Source organism: Eublepharis macularius, chromosome 11 (genome assembly GCF_028583425.1).
Source record: "Eublepharis macularius isolate TG4126 chromosome 11, MPM_Emac_v1.0, whole genome shotgun sequence".
NCBI lineage: Eukaryota > Metazoa > Chordata > Lepidosauria > Squamata > Eublepharidae > Eublepharis > Eublepharis macularius.
The window spans coordinates 95,025,415-95,046,791 of NC_072800.1; the positions used below are offsets into that span (position 1 = coordinate 95,025,415).

Below are 21,377 nucleotides of genomic sequence, written 5' to 3' on the forward strand. Positions count from 1 at the left end.
ATTATTATCTTTACATTTAGAAGAGGTTAATAGAAAGGATAAGACATTGTTATATTATATGTTAGTAGCAGCAAGAATTCTATATGCTCAATATTGGAAAAATGAAGAAATAACGAATGTGGAAGAATGGACAAGGAAGCTGTTGTACATGGCCGGAATGGATAAAATAACTAGAAATTTGAATGAGCAAGATCCAGAAACTTTTTTGGAGGATTGGAAGAAACTTAAGAAATATTTGGAAAAGAAATGCGATGCTAAAGGACAATTGTGATCTCTGGAGGGATTTTAAACTTTATATAAAAAGACTTTAACGAAAGAAAAACATATCAAGATCTTTACCATGGTAAAAATGATAGCAGTATAGTGTAATAATAATAGCTATGAATAAACGGGGGGTCTGAGTGTTGTTGGAAGTCAACAAAGAAAAGGGGGAGGGGAGGGAGTGGGGTATATATCTAAGTAGAAGGGTTAATTTGGATAAATTTAATGTATTAATCAATTGTTGTATATTGCCTCATCCAATAAAAATTATTTTTTAAAAAAAAGGAGAGACACGGGGTGCATGGTGGACACACTTTGACCAACATCTGGCACATCCACTCAGAAGAATGCACAAATCCGTGGCTATTTTCTCATTTGCTCCCCATGTTCAGCCTGTTGTCAGGTCATCATCGTCGTCATCATCATCATCATCATAACTGCGCTTATATACTGCTCTTCTAGACAGTTTAGTGCCTCACCCAGAGCGGTGAACAAGTTAGTGGTGTTATTATCCCCACAAGGCAGCTGGAGAGCTGGGGCTGAGAGGAGGGGCTGATCCAAGGCCACCTGCTGAGATCAGGGCAGGAGTGAGATTCGAACCAGTCAAGTGCTGATTCGCAGCCCAACCACTTCGCCACTGTGCTACAGCAGCTTTCCCCCCTTTGCAACACTGCAAAGTTATATGACTTCCTGTCACCCTCTTAACGAAACTCTTGCTTTTCATTCCAGTCCTCTTTTGCCAGCTGATGACTCCGTGATTCTAAGGCCGATCGGCTGTTGCCTGGGAAGGAGAGATGAGGCTGTGGGGGCTTTTAGGGAAGGAAAAGAAGAGTGTTGGGGGGGGGACGAGATACCTCCCGAGCCCTTGGAGCTGCTCTTCTTCTAAGGGCCTGGTGCGTTGTCTTTCAGGATGAAAGAAATATATCCATTTACTGTTTTCTCTTTTGGAGAACAACATGGCTCCTTTGTTATTATACTGGATTTATCAAACGCCTTTGATTTGATAGGCCATACCTTCATGTCAAGAAGTTTGGAAACAGAAGGAAGTGTTAAAGAGGTGCTTTGAAATGGGTTGACTCATTCCTTAAAGATCAGAACGCCTGTTCCCTATTTCTGACATTTTGATTGGTAGTAATAAAAAAGATTTTACAATAGAATTGATATTAGCCCTTACTGAGGTCACAAAACGATGGGGGGGGGGAATTGTTGGAGAGAGAGCTGGAGAAGCCCCTTGGCATATGATGGATGTGGTTCTTGGAGACTCATTCAAGGAATGACAGAGGCTAGCAGGCAGCCCCTCCCCGTTGGGAGGATGACCAGACAGTGGGCGGGGCCTCTGCATCCCCCCCCCCCGCAGGAATCGCCTCCCCCTCCCTTCAGAATCCCAACTGCCGCAGCAGCCTCTAAAGGGGCAGCCCAGGGCTGATCGACTCCAGCTGTTTCTCGTGGTTAGTGGGGCTGGGGAGGGGGTCCCGAGGGGGGGGCAGGGGGAGGATATGCCCCCCCTTTGAGAACATCACTCTGTCTTCTCGATATCAAGTGGTGCCTGCCCCGCCCCGAACATGCATGTCCATCTGGAAAGCGGGTGGGAAGGAAAACTTGTTGGGAAGGTTCACCAGACCCAGCTGCAATATTTGGTTCAGGGTGGGGGGTGGGGGTGCCTTCTCACCTGTGCTCCAGAAAGGAAGGGGGGCAGTCCCACACTGAATGAGGCCACGGGGGGGGTGGCTTGGTCTGACGGCTGAGCCCCGCATTTTCTCACCTCACCCTGCCTCCCTTCATACACCGCAGAAGGTTGCCTTCCCCTCCAAAGAGGCAGTTCTGAGATGGCTCCACACAGACACTCCTGCCAAGAGACTCAACCGGAAGGGTCCGATTCAGAGGCAGAGTCTCTGGCCCAGGCGCCCAGGAAGGACCAGCCCCGGCACTGGAGGAGAAAGGGGAGACCGGATGCCTGGGAGAAGACACAGAGCAACCTGCCTGAGTAGTGGGACCCAGAGACCCTGCTCCATCCTGGGAGGCGGAGCTGCTGCTCCCCACACCCGTTGGGGCCTCCTAAAGAGCACCTCTTCCAAGCAGCCCTGACACCCCAAGAGAGCAGAATGCGGCAGGCATGATGTGGGCCCAGAGGAGAAGGCAGAGGGCGGGAGCCCCCCCCCACCGCTAGCCCCACTTAGAGGAGGGGGGAGAACATACTTAAGCATCACCAGGAGCCACTCCACTAAATGGACAGGAAGAGGTGAAGCTGCGGGGCCAGCCATAAAACCATTCATTCAAATATATTTACGTGCTGGTTTTCTCCTGACAGGGAGACCCAAAGAGGTTTACTTCAAACACACACACAAATACAATGAATAAACTACCAGCAAGAGAGAAAGAATTTGGTTTGCGGGCATGCCCTCTCAGAGTCACGGGCTAGGAGCCCTTTGTCTCTTGCCCTTCCACTCGTCCCCAAAGGCAGAGCAACAAATGTTCTGCCTGGATCTTCAGCTTGGCCACCTGGCCTGCGCTGCAGTCGTCTCCAGCTACAGCCCCAGACACCCGGCTGGGCAGGCAGCCCCTTTGCCCCGAAGCTCCCCTGTTTCTGTAGCCCTTTCCCATCTCTTCTTGTGCTAAGAACTTCTCCACTACAACCAGGGCTTGGATGCATTTCATTGAGGTGAATTCTTATGGCTTACAATTAAAACAATAAATTATAGATATAAAAATAACCAGCCATTAAAATAAGTCCTGGAGACACCTCCCTCCCTGTCAAGAACAGGCTGGGGCTAGAGTTGCCAGCCTCCAGGTGGTGGCTGGAGATCTCCCGGATTTACAACTGCTCTCCAGGCCATAGAGAACAGTTCCTCTGGAGAAAATGGCTGCTTAGGAAGGTGGAATCTATAGCATTATACCCTACTGAGGCCCTTCCCCTCCCCAAAATCTCCAGGAATTTCCCAACCTGGAGCTGGCAACCCTACCTGGGGCGCAGATTGGTGTGAACTGATCCTGCTGCCGTATGGCAACCTGCCCTCTCTCCCAGGTGAGGCAGGGGCCTTTGTCCTTCTGAGCACTTGTTTTGATAGTGCAATTAAAATCCTGCACAACTGAAACTCTTCCCTACAGGATTCTCATCCACTGGGAAATGGCAGCCCAGTGCATGGAAGAGACCGTTTACAACCTTCTGCCTGTGGAAGAGGAAAAGCCCTTCCTGCCACCCAGGTATGGCGCTAACGTGGAAAAAATCCTGGCCAAGTTTTCCCTTTGTCACTGGCTGCTGATGCTCCTCCATGGACCTTGGGAGGGCTTACCTGTTTGCTTCCCTCATCCATTTTATCCTCACAACATCCCTGTGAAGAAGATTAAGCCCAAGGTCACCCAGGGAGTTCTGTGGCCGAGCGGGGATTTGGACCCGGGTTTCCTGGTGCTACTCCAGTAAAGTGAACCCTGGCAAGACAGAGGTTCTCTGGGTTAGTAGAAAGGCAGCTCCCCCCTGCCTTGGATGGGGTTATGCTTCCCTTGAAAAGCCGGGTCTGCGGCCTGGGAGTGCTGCCGTGCTCGACACAGCAGTCGCCTCAGAAGACTGGATGGCTGCGGTGATTCGGAATGCTTTTGCCCAGCTTTGGTTGGCGCATCAGCGGCTCCCGTTCCTGGCTCAGTCAGATCTAGCCAAAGCGATCCATGCCTTAGTTACATCTAGAGTGGACTACTGCAATGTGCTCTACTTGGGGCAACTCTTGAAGAGTTCAGAAGCTGCAGCTAGACTGACGGTTGGGGTCTGCTGTCGGGAGCCTAGGACCCCAATATGACAGCAATGACACTGGCTACCAATGCGCTCTCAGGCTCAGTTCAAGGTGTTGGTTTTGGCCTGGAAAGCCCTACCTGGCTTGGGACTGGGGTCTCTGAAGGACCCTCTTCTCCTGCATGTTCCTGCCTGCGAGTTAAGATCCTGACTGTCCTGTCAGCTAAAGAAGCTCAGCTAGTGGGTACAGGAGAGAAGGCATTTCAGGGTCAGCCCCATGATTACGGAACAGTGCCCTGGGGCGGGAGGCGCACCTGGCCCCCTCACTGCCGCGCTTCAGGAAACAGCTGGAGACGTTTTCATTTAGGACGGCTTTAATTAACCTTGTTTCTATGTTTATTGACAGTCTTAAATTGCGCCTTTAAACTTTGTTTTTATTCATTTTTCTGTTTTTACTTATATTGTAAGCCACTTTGAGTTCCTGCAAGGCAGAAGGGTAGAAATGTTTTAAATAAATAAATTAAATAATTAACAAAACATTAATTGTTATGCCATATTAGGTGTCACTGTAAACACCATATTAGGTATATTTGTTTTTAAAGATTTTATTAGACTGAAGGTTTTGTGTAAAAAGATTTTATTACATTGAAGGTTTTGTGAAGAAGCTCCAAGCCCTACTTTGCTAAATGTCCTTAGAAACATAGAGATGGAAGGTGCCCCCCCAAGGGTCATCTAGTCCAACCCCCTGCAGGATATTCACAGCAATCCCCCCCCTCGCCTCCCCCTGTGACTGCTGCTCTATGCCCAATTGTCAGAGGGGGGAGAATCAGAGCAACATTCAGAATTTTAATTTTGTTTCTGCGTCTTTCTTATATTAAAGGTATATATCAATATTCCGGCCCTCTGTAAAAAGAGAAGCGAAGGAGAAGATGAAAGCACCATGCAAGACGATGGGTGTGCCAAAGCTCCAGGTCCCCCGTCCGAATGACTTTTTGCAGAAATATTCCAAGATGCCAAAGTTGCCAAAACGTAGGTTTTCCTATGATTTTTGCTTCTGTCTCTGCCCCACACAAAGGGTTGCCAATCTTCTGGATTTACCATTTATCTCCAGGCTACAGAGATCGGCTCCCCTGGAGGAAATGGCCATTCCAGAGGGTGGACTCCACTGGCATTACACCCTTAGTGAGCCCCCCCCCTTCTCAAATCCCCCCTCCTCAGCTCTGCTCCTGACTGTCCGGGAGTTTCCCCATCTGTAGCTGACACGCCCTCTCTCTGCCTGCACATGGGGAGAAGCACCCCTCAGTCGGTGCAGGAAGGGCTACTGGGCGCTGTCACCCACAAATAGGAGGGCCTCCCAGTTCAGCCCTATCTGGGTAGCTGCCAGGTCCGGTGGCCTCGGCTCTCCTGAGGAAAACCGCTGAACAATATTATCTCCCCTTCTCATCATATGCCAATGGTGGGGGGAGCTGGGAAGGGGGCTTAGAGGCTTTGACTCTTTTGCAGTTCCTGGGGGTGAGGGGAACTGTCTCCATTAGTCAATGTTCACCTCACCCCCCCCCCCAAAGAGTGGACCTGAAGCTCCCAAGCTCAGGTCAGAAGCCCTTGGAACTGTTCCACAGATGCCTGACTTAAGTCTGAGGAAAGCGTGGGAGTGCGGCCGCCTCCTCCCCATCACGGCCAAGAGTGGAGCGCCTCGGCCTCAAGTCCTGGCAGTTCTCTCTCTCTCTCTCTCTGTTCCTCTCTGCTCCTCCCTTTATGTATTTAAATATTTTATCCCACTTTTCTCCTGCGAAGCAGGACTCAAAATGGCTTATAAAACCAAAAAGAGAACAAGAATCTAAGATCAGAGTCCAATTATAAAGCAGCCAGAAGGTGGAGCTGAGCAGCTGGAAGAACTCAGCCCCGATGGAAGAGACTCCCCTGGGGAGCAGCAGCCTTGGGAGACAGCTGCAAGGCAGGCGGGGTGAGGCGGGTCCATTCAGAACTCTGATCCAAGTCACAAAATGGTACCAGAAGAAGAGGCGTGCGCTGCTAACCTCTTGGCGTGGCTTACAGGAGAAATTACCTACAAGGTTCTCTTTCTGCTGCCTGAGATGGGCTACAGAGGCTTGGAGCAGGGCCATCAGAACAACATTAGAAGAATAGGAAATAATAAGAACTGCGCTTCTGTACCTCTCTTCTAGACAGATCAGTGCCTCACCCAGAGCAGTGAACTAGTTAGTGTTAATATTTTCCCCACAATGCAGCTGGGGAGCGGGGCTGAGAGGAGGGGCTGACCCAAGGCCACCCACTGAGCTCATGGCAGGAGTGGGGTTCGAACCAGCAGAGTGCTGGTTCGCAGCTGAACCGCTTAACCCCTGGGCTACAGCAGCTCTCTGCTAGCATGAGTCTAAGAGCAGAAGCCGTTCTTGCATTTAAAGGCATCGGTGCTCATGGCCATTTCTGTCTCTGGAAGAGAATTCCACTGTTTAGTTTATTGTTGAGTGAAGAGGTACCTTTTGTCTATCCTGAATTAACTGCCATTTTTATTACTGCTGTTTTGTTGTTACTACGCCTTATTCACTGAGATCCAAGGCGGATTACGCACTGCAAGTGAAAATGCAATAAAATCAACAGCTACGACATTCACTGAGCAAAGGACAATAACAAACCAAACTTAGGACATTGGTGAAAGAGATATAATATGGTATGGAAGTAGAAACATTTTAAAAACAAGCATAAAGCCAAGCATAAAAATGAAAACTTTCTGCAACAAAGCATAACTAGTTTACATGGCATGTTTAGCAGGGTGGAAACTCCCCAGAAGGCACGTTTTTACATCAGCAGACAGTATTCAACAGAGTAGCATACAGTCCCTGTCCTTGATGAAACATCAACTTCATTAGATGCCCCCAAGTTCTGGTATTTGGGGAAGGGAGAAAAAGTTCTCTGTCCACTCTCTCTAGTGCATCATTTTATAAACCTCTATCATGTCTCTCCTTCCCCTTCGCTGTCTCTTTTCTAAATTGAAAAGCCCTCACAGGAAAGATGCTCTGTTTTGGCGGCAGCCTTCCGCATTTTCTCCTCCTCCTTGTTTTCCTTCTATTGTTTATGACCCAGAAACCGTAACTGCACACAGTATTTGGAAAGAGGCTGCACCATGGCTTTGTGCAGGAGCGCTAACAGTATTACAAGTGGGGAGACTCTGCCAGAATGGGGGTGGGTGGGGGGGGTGGGGATGGAGGGAGCTTCCTGCCCCCCACCCCCCACCCCCCACCCCCCCCCCACGACCACAGATGCCGGCAGAGCCATCTGCAGAACTAAACCCTGGGCTGTTCTGCACCCACGTGGTCCTGCCCCTTTTGCCAGCTACACGAGCCCACCCGCAGCCGGTTCACAGGCAGAGCGCAGTCCGCATTCTTTGGACTATCAGTGTGATTTCTAGCTAGGGTTGGCAGCTCCAGGTTGGGAAATTCCTGGAGATTTGGGGGCTGGAGCCTGGAAAGGGTGGGGTTTGAGAGGGAAGGAACCTCAACAGGGTCTAATGCTACAGAGGCCACCTTCCAAAGCAGCCATTTTCTCCAGGGGAACTGATCTCTGTGGCCTGAAGATTAGTTAAAACAAGTGGAGACCCTCAAGGACTTGGGGGGCAGCTCATTTCCCCTCTCCTACCATGTCCTCTTTCCCTCCCCTGCCCCCATAGCCTTTCCCCCTTTTCCTGCTTCCTTCTCTCATTCCCACCCACCATTGTCTGCCTCGCATGCCCCCCCCCGCAGCCTCTCCCCTATGGCCCAGTTTTTGTGGTGCCAGCTGAGATGGGACCAGTTGCACGGCTGGGAACCTGCAAGGACTTGCCGAGGGTACTTCACTTTCCCCTGAATCCCCTTCCCCACCCTACTTCCTCTTTCCCGCCTCCTGGAGGCCTCCACGTGCTCACCTTTTCCTACATCTTTCTCTCCGTCAAACTCACTAAACAGCTTACCTTTTACCTGCTCCCCGTCTTCACCTGCATTTCTGAATTTACCTCATTTGCATACTGCCTTTCTCCACAATGGGGACCCAAAGCGGCTGACGTCATTCTCCTCCCCTCCATATTATCCTCACAACCACCCTGAGAGGTAGGCGAGGCCGAGACTGGCTCAGTCACCCAGTGAGCTCCCACAGCAGAGTGGTGATTCGAACCCGGGTCTCTCAGATCCTCCTCTGATATGCCAAGCACTACATCACGCTGGCTTTTGTGGAATGTGCCTGCTGTTGAACAGTAGCAAGCAGCAGGGCCTGGATGAGTCATGCAAGTCACGAGGAATCTCGTAGTCTGGCGGCTGCTGGTGGGCCTGGCCCCCAGGAGTCCCCCTCAAAGGCCAAAACAGCCCTGGAAAGTATTAGGGCTAGAGGCAGGGTTCCCAGTTGCCCTCCAGTGGCGGTTTGTTCCGTTGCCCACGGATTGCTGGCGATCGGCAGGAGGTGGCAAACTGCCTGGCAACCTCCCGCCACCAGGCAAGTGCACAGCAGACACACTTCCAGTAGGGTGCGACGACATCACTTCTCAAAGTGCTGCCATTGCGGCAGCTGCGGGAGTATCCCTGCACTTCACAGGGGCCAGTTTTGGCCCCAACGGGCTGAATTGGCTCTGCGCAAAACGTGGGAGCACTAGTGGCAGTGCGAGGACGCCACTTCTGAAAGTGACGTCATCGCGGCTGGAGTGCGTGTGCAAAGATCATCGTCAGGGTGAGTGTACCAGGTCCTCCCTCCTGCTGGGAGGGTGTAGGGACTGGGCAACCTTAGTTAAATGATACGTGCTGTGGGGTGTGCATTCCCACTGCACCCAACTCTCCTTGACAGCCCCTCTTGCACAGCAGTCCACTGCGCTGCTCAGGTTCAGGGCTAGGCAAGCAGCTCCCGTTTCGCCTCCTCTAAACCCGGACAGCCGGGGCAACGGCCCCCCAGTGCTCTGATGCTAAGGGCTGACGTTAGGGGAGCAGGACGGGACTCACCCGGCCCCAGAGCTCTGCAACCTCAGTCTGTTGTGCTTTGCGGAGGGGGGGGAGCTCCTGCTGGTCCCGCCTCCTTCCTTCAACCCATTTGTCAGGTGAGCCACCCCCTGATCTACGCCCCACTGTTCCTCGTGGCCGCCCTCTTTCACAGTGTCCCAAAGACACAGGTCCTCAACCCATCGGCAGCTGATGGGAATCACTTACACTAAAGACAAGGTGACCAAATGGATAGTAATAAAAGCAGCTTTGTAAAGCGGCTTGGACTGTAGCATGGACGGGCAACAGAAGAATTCTGATGAGACCGGGTGATATGGCCATCGGGCGGGGGGAACAGAGGGTTCGCAAGCCACTTTGTGCCAGCCTAAATGTTTTGGTTGTGTGTGTGTTTTCTTTCTGAGATGCCTGCATTTTTAAATTTTCATGGATCTTTTCATGGTGAAAAACTTAAACAGGAAAAAGAGCTCAATGCAGTAAGAAAGCTCCGCTGCTGAAGGTGCCTCAAAGAACAGATCACCCCATCATGGGCCTCCGAAGCAAGAAGAATTTCGTGACCACAAATGCAGCTGAAGCCATCATGAAGGTGGCCAAGAAGCCTCTCCGTGTCTGTGTCGACACGCGGAAGGGGGAAAAATGTCTCATTGACAATTCAGGGCTCGTTCAAAAATACCTCAAGAAAAAGGTACGTTTCACTGTTAGCAGAGGGGAAACAAATGCAAGCAGAATCCAGAACAGAGGGAGGGGGAAATGCTGGTTGGCGAGGCTGAGATTCCGGTGGGCGCTGCGCTGCCTCTTGTACGTGAGGCGATTCTTGCTTTGACGGATTCTATCAAAAGTTTGGGAGCTGCATGAGACCTATACACAGGTGTGTATACTGGAGGAAAGGGCCTTTTATTCTAGATCCTTCCTGGATCTGGCTGATCTTGCCCCACTGATCCATTCTGCTGTGATAATCTCCAGGTAAGATTTTTCTCATGTGCGCCACGTGGGTTGCTTTTCAATGAAAGAAAATGAAATCCTGCCCTCAAATCATAGCTGACTTACGAAAGCCCCATCAGCACGTACCTTCCATGCCACGGACTCCAGAAAAGTGATGCCCCAGTGCATTGGACAGCCTGGAGGAACATCGTTCTCCTGGTAAAATGGGTATAAGCCCAGTGGTCGATTTCCTTCCTGTCCTGCATTTTGGGGCATCGGTGTGAAGCCCAGAAAGAGGTTCCTTGAGAACTATGAAAGACTTCAAGTGATGGTCCACGAGACCTGAGCACTTCCAAGGTCCTTCCAAGGTGACAAACAGGCAACAGTGAAAAGATACAGCAAAATCCTTGGTACAGTTGTGACGGTATTTGGGCTAAATACCAGAGATGCTGGGAATTTTGCCATGAACTTGTTTGATTGCTAAACTTAACTACATTTGCAGGTGTTGATTAGACATTTAGTATGTTGGTTCATCCTGGATGCCCATCGGACGGCTTTACATTTGGTTATTGCAGAACTGGACATGCGCAAAGATGCCATCAATTCCAGCCAAAAGGCAGCCAATTGCCTGCTGAGCAAAGGAGTCAAGCAGCCCAGAACTCAATCAGGAAGGGGGAGAATGTGCATGCGCAGAGAGCCACTCGCACCCTACTGCATGGTTAGGAAGGAGAACATCTAAGCTAAACCGCCACAAACAGTTTGACACACAGTTGAACTGAGCATTGAAAAATTAGCTCCTTATTTGCGAACCGGGTGCGAGTGGCAGAGGCAGGTGTCTGAGCGTCTCCACTAAATACATCCACAACCATGTTTGAGGCATGCTGAGAGCTTGCCAGAAGCAGTAGAAACTCTTCTTCATACCCCGTCAAATCTATGATCAGTGCTGTTGAAAAAACATTGGCAAGACCAAAAAAGGGCTGCCAAGAGCTAGGCTTGAAGGAGCCTCAAAGACTCAGGGCCAGCCCAGCCACGAAGGAGACTTAGGGAATTGCCTAGAGCACTGGACTGAGAGGGGCACGGCACAACCGCAGCCCAGCTGAGGCCGCACGGGACAGAGCAGGCCTGCAACCACGGTGGGGCAAAAGGGGGCAGTGCCCCATCGAAATTTGTCAGCCCCTCCCCTATGAACATTAGGATTTCGAGCATACAGGGAAAAGGAAGGCATTGATGAGAAAATATGGATCCTGTCATAAATCTTGCAAGTGTGAATTCTCTATATAAGTGACTAGAGCAGAATTAGCCGTTAGCGGAGTGGAGAGTCGTGGTTTTAAAATCCTGCAACAGGAAAGGGGGGTGTAAAATTATGTTGGAGCTAAGCAGAGAAATAAGGAAAGACACCAAAGAGAAAGGGTAAAAATCATGTTGCAGCAGACTAGAAAAGAGCAAAGAAAAAGAGAGAGGAAAGAGAACGGGCCAGAGTTCCAGAGCAGCAGAAGCCGCCTTGTGGCCTGCAGTCACTTTGGTGCCTCCGCCGCTACACGCGAGTCAGCGTTCTCCTGCCCGGTGGTGGAGGGAGCCCTCAAGCCAGAGCTGACTTATGGCGACCCCTGGTGGGGCCTTGCTCTCATTTAATGATCACAGAGTTTGTCAGTGTCCCATATCAGAAAAAGCAATCTAGCATTACAAAGTTATGAGAAATCCCTCACAAATAGCATTAACATGGATATGTTCAGATTTTGTGCACAGCCATGTAGACTTCTGCTTTAATTATGCACAGTAAAATCCATAGCAATATTAGCATAGTATCTTTTAGCATCAACACATAACAAAGGCTCTGATTAGACAAGAAACCTCGGTTGGCTGGTAGGTGGGAGGGAGAAAAGAAAGCAAGAAGAAGAGAGAGGCTGTGGGGGCTTTCAGGGAAGGAAAAGAGGAAATTGTGGGGAAGGGGGAAATGAGATGCCCCCCACCAGTCCTTGTGGGCCCCCCATTTGTATGGATCTATTATGGAAGATCAGGCGGAGTAAACATTATCTCGATAAATAACAATAAACTAGGCAACATTCCTGTGTGATTCTTCCATCCTCGTTGTGACGCTGCGGCCCATTCCCAGTAAAAGACAGGCTGAAACTCCTGAAAGGCAGCAGACGCTGCTGCACAAATGCCATTTGCACCCCGTTTCTTTCAGCATTGACAAAATCTTATTTTTTACAAGCTGATATCGTCATGCAATTTGGACTACATGTTACTGGGGAGCCGCAGATATGAGTGAGTGTAGAGTTTGAGTCTCAAGGCATAAATGTGCATATTATAAATACGCAAGGGGTTCTTTTCTTACAGGATTTTGGTGCGACACCCAGATACCTTGTGAAGCGGAATGAGGCAGCAACGAGGGCCCAGGAAGAGTCGGAGGCCCGTGTCGTGGAGGCCCTGAGACAAAAGGGCCCCAAACTGATCTCCAGAGGAGAAAGAGAGAATCTCCTGGAGGTGGGTGGTAGATTTAGATCACGTGGTACCCAGAACGGAAGATAAATTGTCCCCTCCTGTTAGCCGGGGAGTTTCTCTGAAAATCAAGACGGGGAGTTGTCAGTGCCGGTGGTTCTGGAATGAGTGGCTTGGATCTCTCTTCGTTTCAAGCATCTCACAGTTACAGTTCAGCACAGAAACTGCCACTGTAAGAGGGAAAAGGAGGCCAGAGTGTGGGGAAACAGAGAGGCGGGTGTTCGTTATTTTGTACCAGACATGCAAGCAGGGGAATAAAAAGCGTTCAGACTATATGAATTTGGGTGAAGTTTATGAGGCCTACAATCAAGGCCTAAGACGCAAGGGGTCACCGTTATTTTTGTAATCCTGAAATAAATATAGCTGGGTTTGAGAGGGATTGTGAAGATTAAAAAATATATTATGCTAAAGCGTTTGATATATAATTAAAAGAAGAGATGCTGATACTTCTTAATGCTGAAAAGGTTTTTAACAGGGTAGAACAGCAAAATGCTCTTTAACTGGCAGATAAAGAGCACTCCAGGGTTGCCTCTGCTTTTGGCCATATCCAGTCGGGAAGGGCTTCTATGGAAGAGGCCAGTGATGATGATGATGTATTTATAGTCCACCTTTCTTACTGAGCTCCAAGGTGGATTATACAGGGCAAGTGAAAGACAATATCATCAACGGCTAGGACATTCACTGGGCAAAGTACAATAGTGAACAACACTTAGGACATCCAGTGAAAAGATACAATAGGGTATGGTAGCAGAAAATTTTAAACGAAATGCTGGAGGGGCAGCAGGCTTTCTCATGGAAACTGGGGCCTGCTGTAGATTTTCTTCCTGGCTTTATCTGTACAGGATGGCCTCCCATCATGCGACGCGGCTTTCACCAGCTATTTGGATCACTGTGTGAAAAAAAACTTGCATAATGTTGCTGCGTGCTTCACAGGAATGAACTTAAAACTTGCCTTTTTCCTACAACTGGCCCAGGGCCTCCATAAGAACTGGGAAGAGCTCAACCAGGCATTCCAAAGCCTTTCCGTGGTCGTCGATACCATCCCAAGGAAGCTTTACCGGGAGAAGCTGGAGACCAAGATGAAGCGGCTGGAACACGACATCAGCACCCTTGAGAAGCACCAAGAGATCTACGTAGCACACAAATAGGGGCTTTATCCGGAATACTGGGCACGATCCAGGCAGCGTTCAGCACTTTCGGGTCCTGCTGAGTGAAGCCGCCGTTCAAATTTCTCTCACTGAAAGCGATGAGTTCTAAGAATTTAATTTTGAGTGGTTCACGCTATGCCCAAGTTGGAAAATGAAGCTTTACACAGAAATGTAAAGTAACCATTTAGCCAACAGTACGACAAGAGTTAACACGGGGTATTTTATAGATCTACGAAGTACTCGGTTTGATTGTGTGACGCGTTCTGCGAGTGGTGGTGCTTTCTCCCAGTCGGAGGTCTGCAGGGCAGGTAGACTCTTGTGTGGAAGAAATGCACACCCAGCAGTTCAATGTTAAAGTTTTTAAAGGTGTGTCTAATGTTCCTTGTTTTTTTAACCCTGAAATAAATCTCCATATGCATTACCTTGATTGTTTGTTTAGCATCCATACGCTATTTTGATACCCAAAATGGAACACAATAACTGAGAGGCAAGAGAGAGTTTGACAGCTGTGAAACCCCAAGCATAGAATTACGCCTACACTTATACAGCTATACTTAGCATATTTGTTCACCACATTTGTCCCCAAAAGGACCCCAAATGGATTATAACCACATTAATTAAAAATAAAACTAAAAATGTACAATTTAAATAAAACAGATAGAAAGTAGCCAATGACATCTTGGGCAGGTCTGGGATCCAAAGGACCAGCCCATTCATAACCGCATCCGAGGACCCCGTGGCTCTGCTCTGTCAAGCCAGCACCCCTGGCAAAGCCCTGCTTTACTCCTGGAGGCAGGAAGAACACACCAAGGGACCCTGTTGGGAGCTGCCCTGCAGGAGGAGGCAGCTGCTCGGCGGCCCCCTTTGCTCAACGCTTTCCAGATAAAATCTCTCGCAGCCCTTCTTCCTCGGCCTCTGCATTAGCAGTGACCGGGTCAGATGGCACCAGGGTGCTGACTTGTCCAGTGGTTTGAGAGACTTTTTTGTTTATTCGGCATGAGGAGGTGGACTGGATCCTTGGAAGTTTGAAGACTACCATCTGCACGTCTGTCCCTTGTCCCTCTGGGCTGCTGAGATCTTCGGGGGCTGGCTGGCTGGCCAAGAGGTAGGTACTGCCTCCTTGAGAGAGGGGCGTGGTCACCCCAACCTTGAAACAGGCTGTGGCAAATCCGCTGCTAAAGAACCCAACTTTGGACCCAGAAGAGTTGAATAATTATCAGCATTCGAATGGGGGCGGGGGGCAGACAAGTCCAGGCAATTTTGGATGACACAGATTGGAAAGGATCCTTTTCAATCTGGTTGCGAGACTGAAGCAGTCGTGATCAACCTGGTGGACGGACTGAGCCAGAAGAGGGAGAGCGGGGGGGGGGGGGGTGCGTGCATGCATGTGTGCGTGCGCACGCATGCACAGCTCAGTTGATTCCCCTGGACCTCTCAGCAGCTTCCGATACTGTTGATCCCATTATAGTTTTGGACTGCCTTTCAGGATTGGGACTGAGAGGTGACTGTTTTGCAGAGGTATCAACCTCTTCTGGATGGCAGCGCTCTCCCTTGAAGGAACTGGCCCGTCGTCTGGGAGTACTCTTGGACCCAGGCCTACTGCTGGATAAACTAGGGGTGTCTTACCATCTTCGACGTGTTAGCCAGCTGCAGGCCTTCCTGGACAGAAAAATACCTGGCTACTGTGGTGCATGCCATGGTTACATCAAATTAGATTACTTTCAAGGAGCTGCCCTCAAGAAGTCTCTGGAAACTTCAACTGGTGCAAAATGCTGCTGTCATCCCCGTGGGCGTGGCTGCTGCAGTTGTGGGCACTCACGGCACCAGCAGGGTTGGGTTCATAGCAGTCTCGGAAGGGGACACCCATCCATCCCCCTACACTTCAACACCCTGTCCAGGCAACAAGTCTGTCTAACGTACTCTTTACTGGTGACATAAGCCAGGCAAACTGCTTCATTGTCTGGCCCAGCGGCTCACTTGTCTGCATTCGTTCCCAGCCACCCTCAGCTATGCCTCCGCACAGCTTTTAAGGCCTGCCCTAACCACTCGGAGTCCTGCTAACGCCTTCTCAGCGTCTCCAGCCTAAGGGCATGCCCTCCCTGGACACGGACGCGCCCACGAATGCCAGCCAGCCTTGACATGGGGGCCCTGGGAATGCCTCCCCCCTTCTCCATTCCTGGACAAAGCCTTCCTGTGATTGATGCCAGTCACACCTGCAGCCGGAATGGAGTGGGTTTTAGGGGCCATTTCACTCCACCCTGTCCCATCTGCACTGGCTCCCAGTTTGCTTCTGGGCCCAATTCAAGGTGCTGGGGCTGACCTGAAAGCCCTGTGCCGCTTGGGACCAGTATGCCTGTAGGGCTATCTAAACCCATATGCTGAGCCCTGCTTGGGGTGCCGCCGCCTTCTGAAATTAGGCAGGTGGAAACCCGAGGAGGCTGATTCGCTTGTGGCAGCCACACTGTGGAACTGACGCTCAGAGGTGTTCCTCTGTCCCCGTCGATCTTCTGCCCACAGGTAAAGGCTGTATTGCTTCATTTGCCATTCCCTCAATGATCCCTCCTTCCTGCCCTGTTTTAATTACTGGATTATGTGTTTTTAATTTGTATTTTAGTTCTGGTTTTATGAATTGTTTTTATGATGTTTTCATGAGGTTTCTTTTCCACCTTAATGGCCCTGATCAGGCAGGCAGGCAGCACACACATTTTGGAAATAAATCCATATATTTGCACAGGAAGGCTCCGCGCTTTGGTGCTGCGCTGGCAGCAGTGCATCCCCCCCCCCCCCGCCCTCCCTGCTTCACTGGACGTTCTGCTTTCCACACACTGAAAGGAACCCCAGCGCTTTTAGGTGACTTTGCAGCACAGGAGCGCTTGCTCTCTGTCCTTAGCTGGACCGGGGGTGGGGGGGTTGCTGGGAAGAGAGAGGTTTTGTATCACCCGCTTGCATCTGATTGGCCCCAGGGAGCCAGTCTTGCCAGCACCTAAAAACTCATCTTGCTTTGGTCACCACCTGCAAAACTGAACGGTGTTCTTAGCACCAGAAACATTTTTCGCGCCAGATGTTCTCCTGACAGAGGTTCACACAAGTTTCCCCAAAGAGACAAAAATAATGACTCCCTGGGGCCATTTCAATCTGGGAAACTGATGTAGGGGAAAGTCCCAAGCTTTGCTCCCCTTGTGCCATATTCCCAGGCTGAGTCAAAGCCGCTTGCACCGGAAATTTAAAAAAAAAACCACAGCAGAACTCCCAGAGCATGCCGGGTTTTGCCTGAAAAACTCAGGCAAGAGTTCGCTGCAGATGCAGAGTGCAGAAACACAGGGTGCATGAAGAAGGAGTCAGCTGCTCAGCTGTCTGCAAGATGGAAATGTCTTCCATCCACAGCAATCCTTCTCAGTACCTTCCTCTGGATTACCAGCGGAAGGGTCTGCGGCTCGCAGGCTGTTTGCACAACTGGCTGTAAGACGCACACAGAGGATCCCCTACTAGCAAGTCGATTCCTTTGGTTTTTCATCACTGACACAGCCACAGTTCATCCATAAGCTTCAAATGGTTTATTTGGAAGGGATGCATTTTGTATAATAAATAATATAAATAATAAATAATGCAAACAATTTTATAGCTATAACCGTAAGCTGCATCTACAGGTAGGTATTAGCAGCACAGTATCTGTGAATGTAAAGTGCCTATTTGCAATATGAGCAGTAAAGTAAAGGGCAGATACATCTTAAACCATTAAAATCTCCGCACAAAGAGCAGACGCCAAAGAGAGAAGAGCACACCAGGGATGCTCTGGGGCTGCCTCTGGAGATCCGTTTAATCGACAGGCAAGTGAAACGCCACATCCACCTGCGCGTCCTTTGCTAAGATCATGATTTCAGAGAGTTTGACGACCATCTTGGCGGCAGCATCCAAGCCATCACAGGCCAGGATCTTCAGGCCGCTCTCTGCTATTAAGGTCTTGGCGTCCTCGACTCGTGTGCCCTGGAGCCGTATAACAATGGGAATGTTTAACTCCAGATCTTCAGCTGCCATAATGATCCCCTGGGCAATAACATCACATCGCAAAAGGCCTCCAAAAATATTGACCAGAATTGCTTGCACCTTGTTATCGGAAGTGATGATTTTAAAGGCCTCCGTCACTTGCTGCACCGTCGCGCCACCCCCCACGTTCAGGAAGTTGGCCGGTGTGCCCCCGTGGAGCTTTATGATGTCCATTGTGGCCATTGCCAGACCGGCCCCGTTCACCAGGCAGCCGATGCTTCCTTCCAGCCCGATGTAGTTGAGATCCGCCTTCATTGCATTCCGGTCCCTCTCGTCCTCCTGAGTCCAGTCCTGAAGGCTGAAGATTTTCTCTTGACGGTAAGCGGAATTGCTATCAAAAGTCACTCTGGCGTCCATACAGATCACTGACCCTGCTGAATCTTCGGCCAGGGGGTTAATTTCCACCATGGTGGCATCATATTTAATAAAGAAGTTGTATATCTTAATCATGTTATCAGCTGCTTCATGTACCAGTTTAGCAGGAAACCCCATTTTCTCAGCCAGCAGAAGGGCTTGTTCCTTTCTGATGCCTTTCATGATGTCCACAGGCTCCTTTATGATGTCTCCAGGATTCTCCTCCGCAACCTCCTCAATGCTGACCCCGCCCTGAGAACTGCCAATGAGGACCGGCCCGTGGAAGGACCGCTCCAGGGTGACTGCAAAGTAGCACTCTCTCCTGGGATAGATGCGCTCGCAGATCAAGACTTGGTTGCAGATCCGGCCCTTCTCCCCGGTCTGCTTGGTGAACAGCTTCTTCCCGATCATCTGGGAGGCAACGTCCCTGGCTTGCTCAGGAGAAAAGGCCACTCGCACGCCTCCCTTGAAGCCACCTTCAAAGACGCCCTTTCTCCGGCCACCAGCTAAGATCTGAGCCTTGACCACCAGGTCCGGTGTGCCAATTCTCTTGGCAGCCATGTAAGCCTCTTCCGGTGTCTTGGCCACCCTCCCGTCTGGGACGGAGACCCCGGCTTCCTTCAGCAGCCTCATGCTCAAGTATTCATGCAAGGATAAGCTCCTTTGTTGCTGGGGCTGCCCTTGAGACCCGGGGCCAGGAAGCAGCCCTGCGCTCCCACCCCGCATCTTGCAACTCCCCCTCAGCCTGGCCACGGCCCGGCTGCAGATCATGGTGGTGGTCGCCTGTTCCCTTCTCCAGCTTTGCCTCTTCCTGTTCTGCTCCAACTGCCGTTTTTATGAAAAGCCACCAAAGTTCCTTCTGCAACTGCCCCCGGCTGCCTCTCATTGGCCAGGGCAACGATTCCGCGGCATCAGCCCCCCCCCGCCCTCGGCAGGGCAGGCACCATCTCCCCCCATCTCAAATCAAATACAAATGTCACAGATGAATGCCAGAGATACACTTCTTGTTAGGACCATAAATCAGAGGAATTCTGCCTGCAAGCAGGAGTTTTGCCCACACCTCGCAGTTCATCGGATGCTGTGCTTACCTCTTCCTTGCTCTTCAGCATCCTGTAGCTTTCAAATTTTCTTTCTATTCGTTGAAGACCTTTTCCTCAACTGCCTGGTTTCAAACTTCTTTCCTTAAAAAAAAATAAATCCCCCAAGATCTCCCTCCCATTGTCCTGCTTCCCACAAATGCCCCCATTAGTCATAGAATCATAGAATCATAGAGTTGGAAGGGACCCCCAGGGCCCAACCCCCTGGACAATGCGGCAAATACACAACTAACTCCCCCCACACCCCCAGTGCCCCCTGCTCCATGCCCAGATGGCGGCAGAACACCTCCAGGGTCCCTGGCCAAACTGGGACTTGGGGGTAGGGGCATGTGACCCAGGTCCAGGAACTAGGTACAGAAGCAGGACTTTTGCTAATCCAGCTAAATCCACCTTTCCTGGATCAAGTGAGGGAATCCCGGATCCGGTCCAGGCCCCAGATCAAAAGCCCTAGATAAATCCAGGTTAATCTGGGGAGATCTGGGGAACGTGTCTTTAGCCTCTTGGCTGGCTGTTTCCTGGGCATCTCCGGCATTTTTTCCCAAGAGGGGAGGGGGAGGGGAGACCTGTGTGTGTGTGTGTGTGTGCGTGTGGCTAATCCGTGCAGGAGCCCTCCTCGTCTGCCTGGCTTCTGTGAGTGACTCTGGTTCAGTTGGGCGAGGCTCCAACAGTGTCCCTTGCATAGCATTTGGGTAGGATGTGCTGTTTTGACATGATTCTTTGATGTGGTGTTGGTCCCCGTGCTTCAGTTTGGTTCAGCTGGGCTCTCTCTGGGTTGAGCTTGCATCTGTGAATGCACCTCTGGCCAGTGGCTCCCCAGCCCCTCTGTGTTTCTGCCGAGAGCCTGCTTGTAAATGTTTCCCCTCTAGGAAACAAGAGAGACTAGCTGGGCAGCTTGTCCAGGGAGGGGGGACTTCGTTTTCATTCCATTGGGCTTTCTCTGGGTTGAGGTTGCATTTGGGAGTCTGCCTTTGGCCACTGGCAGACACAGAATCACAGAGCTGGACCTCCAAGGCCATCCAGTCCAACCCCCCCGTACAATGCAGGAAACTCACAACCGCCTCCCCTCCCCACACCCCCCGTGCCCCCTGCTCCATGCCCAGAAGATGGCAGAACACCTACCTGACCCCAAGGTGGCGATCGGCCTTACCCTGGGCATGTAAGGAGGGGCCATGAGAACGAAGCCCTGATGCAACCCTTCCTGCCCTCCACCTCATGATCTGCCCAGGTTCCCAGAAGCAGCAGTGCTGTCAGGTGGCCCTCTAGGCCCTGTTTAAAAACCTCCAAAAAGGAGAGCCCACCCCCTCCCGAGGAAGCCTGTCCCACTGAGGGACTGCTCTAACCGGCAGGAAGTTCTTCTGAATGTGTAGCTGAAAACTCCTTCGATTTAATTTCAAACACTCACTACTCTAGCAGCTCTCTTTCCTGCTCCTTCTCGGAGCCCGGGTGACTGTGGTCCACGCTGGCAAGGAGGTGCCTAATACAGTTCAAGGCTCACCCAGCAGAGGACGGAGCCAGCAGTCAGCCCCAGGCAAAGCAGACCCTCCCCTGTGTATTTCTGCCTGAAAGCCTGCTGGGAAATATTTCCCCCCTAGGTAACAATGGAGAGTGGCTGGGGTGGCGCCTTATTCAGGGGTCCATAGAATTGGGCCCCAGGGTCCAATCTTCCTGAAACTTTGGGGGTCTTTCGTGGACAGTCAGGAGTGGATTCCCTGCAAATCTGTTGCTGTTTGCTTGAAAAATGCCCCCCCCCTCCCCAGCCTCCAAGCCCTTACTCACCACCTCTGCTGTGCCTTCTGGCTCCGCTGAAAAGGAGAAAAGTTGACAGAGAACCAGCCTCCAATCTAGGTAACCTACTTTCATGCCCCACAGTTTTCAACGTTTACCTGTGCTACTAGTTTACAGTAGACGAGCATGGATGTTTGTTTTCTTTTTATATTGATTCCCAAAGGCACCGTGGGGTTCTAACCAAAATATGATCCCTGAGATGGTGATTTTCCATTTATGTATTCTTGAACTTCTTTATAGAATTTGTTTCTTTAAAAAGGATGGATTTGGCTTCCAGGGTGTCATCTCCCAGATTATGGCTGCTTCCACACACGTTGGATAATCCACTTTCAATACTCTTTAGTGAACATTTGAAACTGATTTTCCATGTGTGGAACAAAAAATCCACTTCAAAAGGACTGTGAAAGTGCATTGAAAGTGCATTATTCAATGTGTGTGGAAATGGCCTATATCACATATTCGAAAAGCCAAGTAGGGCCCCATCCGTATATACGTAAATCCATGGACTGGGCCCACTTAAACAGAAGACACATTTTGCTCCAAATAGGGGTAATTCCCCCCTCCCAGATTTGCAGAA

The 21,377-nt window shown here is 50.5% G+C and overlaps 1 protein-coding gene across 1 annotated transcript; it reads right to left on the bottom strand.

The window, feature by feature from the left end:
• Positions 1-17,336: 17,336 nt before the first annotated feature.
• LOC129337382 (succinate--CoA ligase [ADP-forming] subunit beta, mitochondrial-like) lies at positions 17,337-18,641 on the bottom strand. Its single transcript, XM_054990984.1, has one exon. The coding sequence runs from the start codon at positions 18,549-18,551 to the stop codon at positions 17,337-17,339; it is 1,215 nt and encodes a 404-aa protein (XP_054846959.1). The 5' UTR covers positions 18,552-18,641.
• Positions 18,642-21,377: the final 2,736 nt, after the last annotated feature.

Bases quoted from the DNA above. Each gene is read 5' to 3' on its own strand.
- LOC129337382 (XM_054990984.1), bottom strand. From the start codon at position 18,551: ATGAGGCTGCTGAAGGAAGCCGGGGTCTCCGTCCCAGACGGGAGGGTG.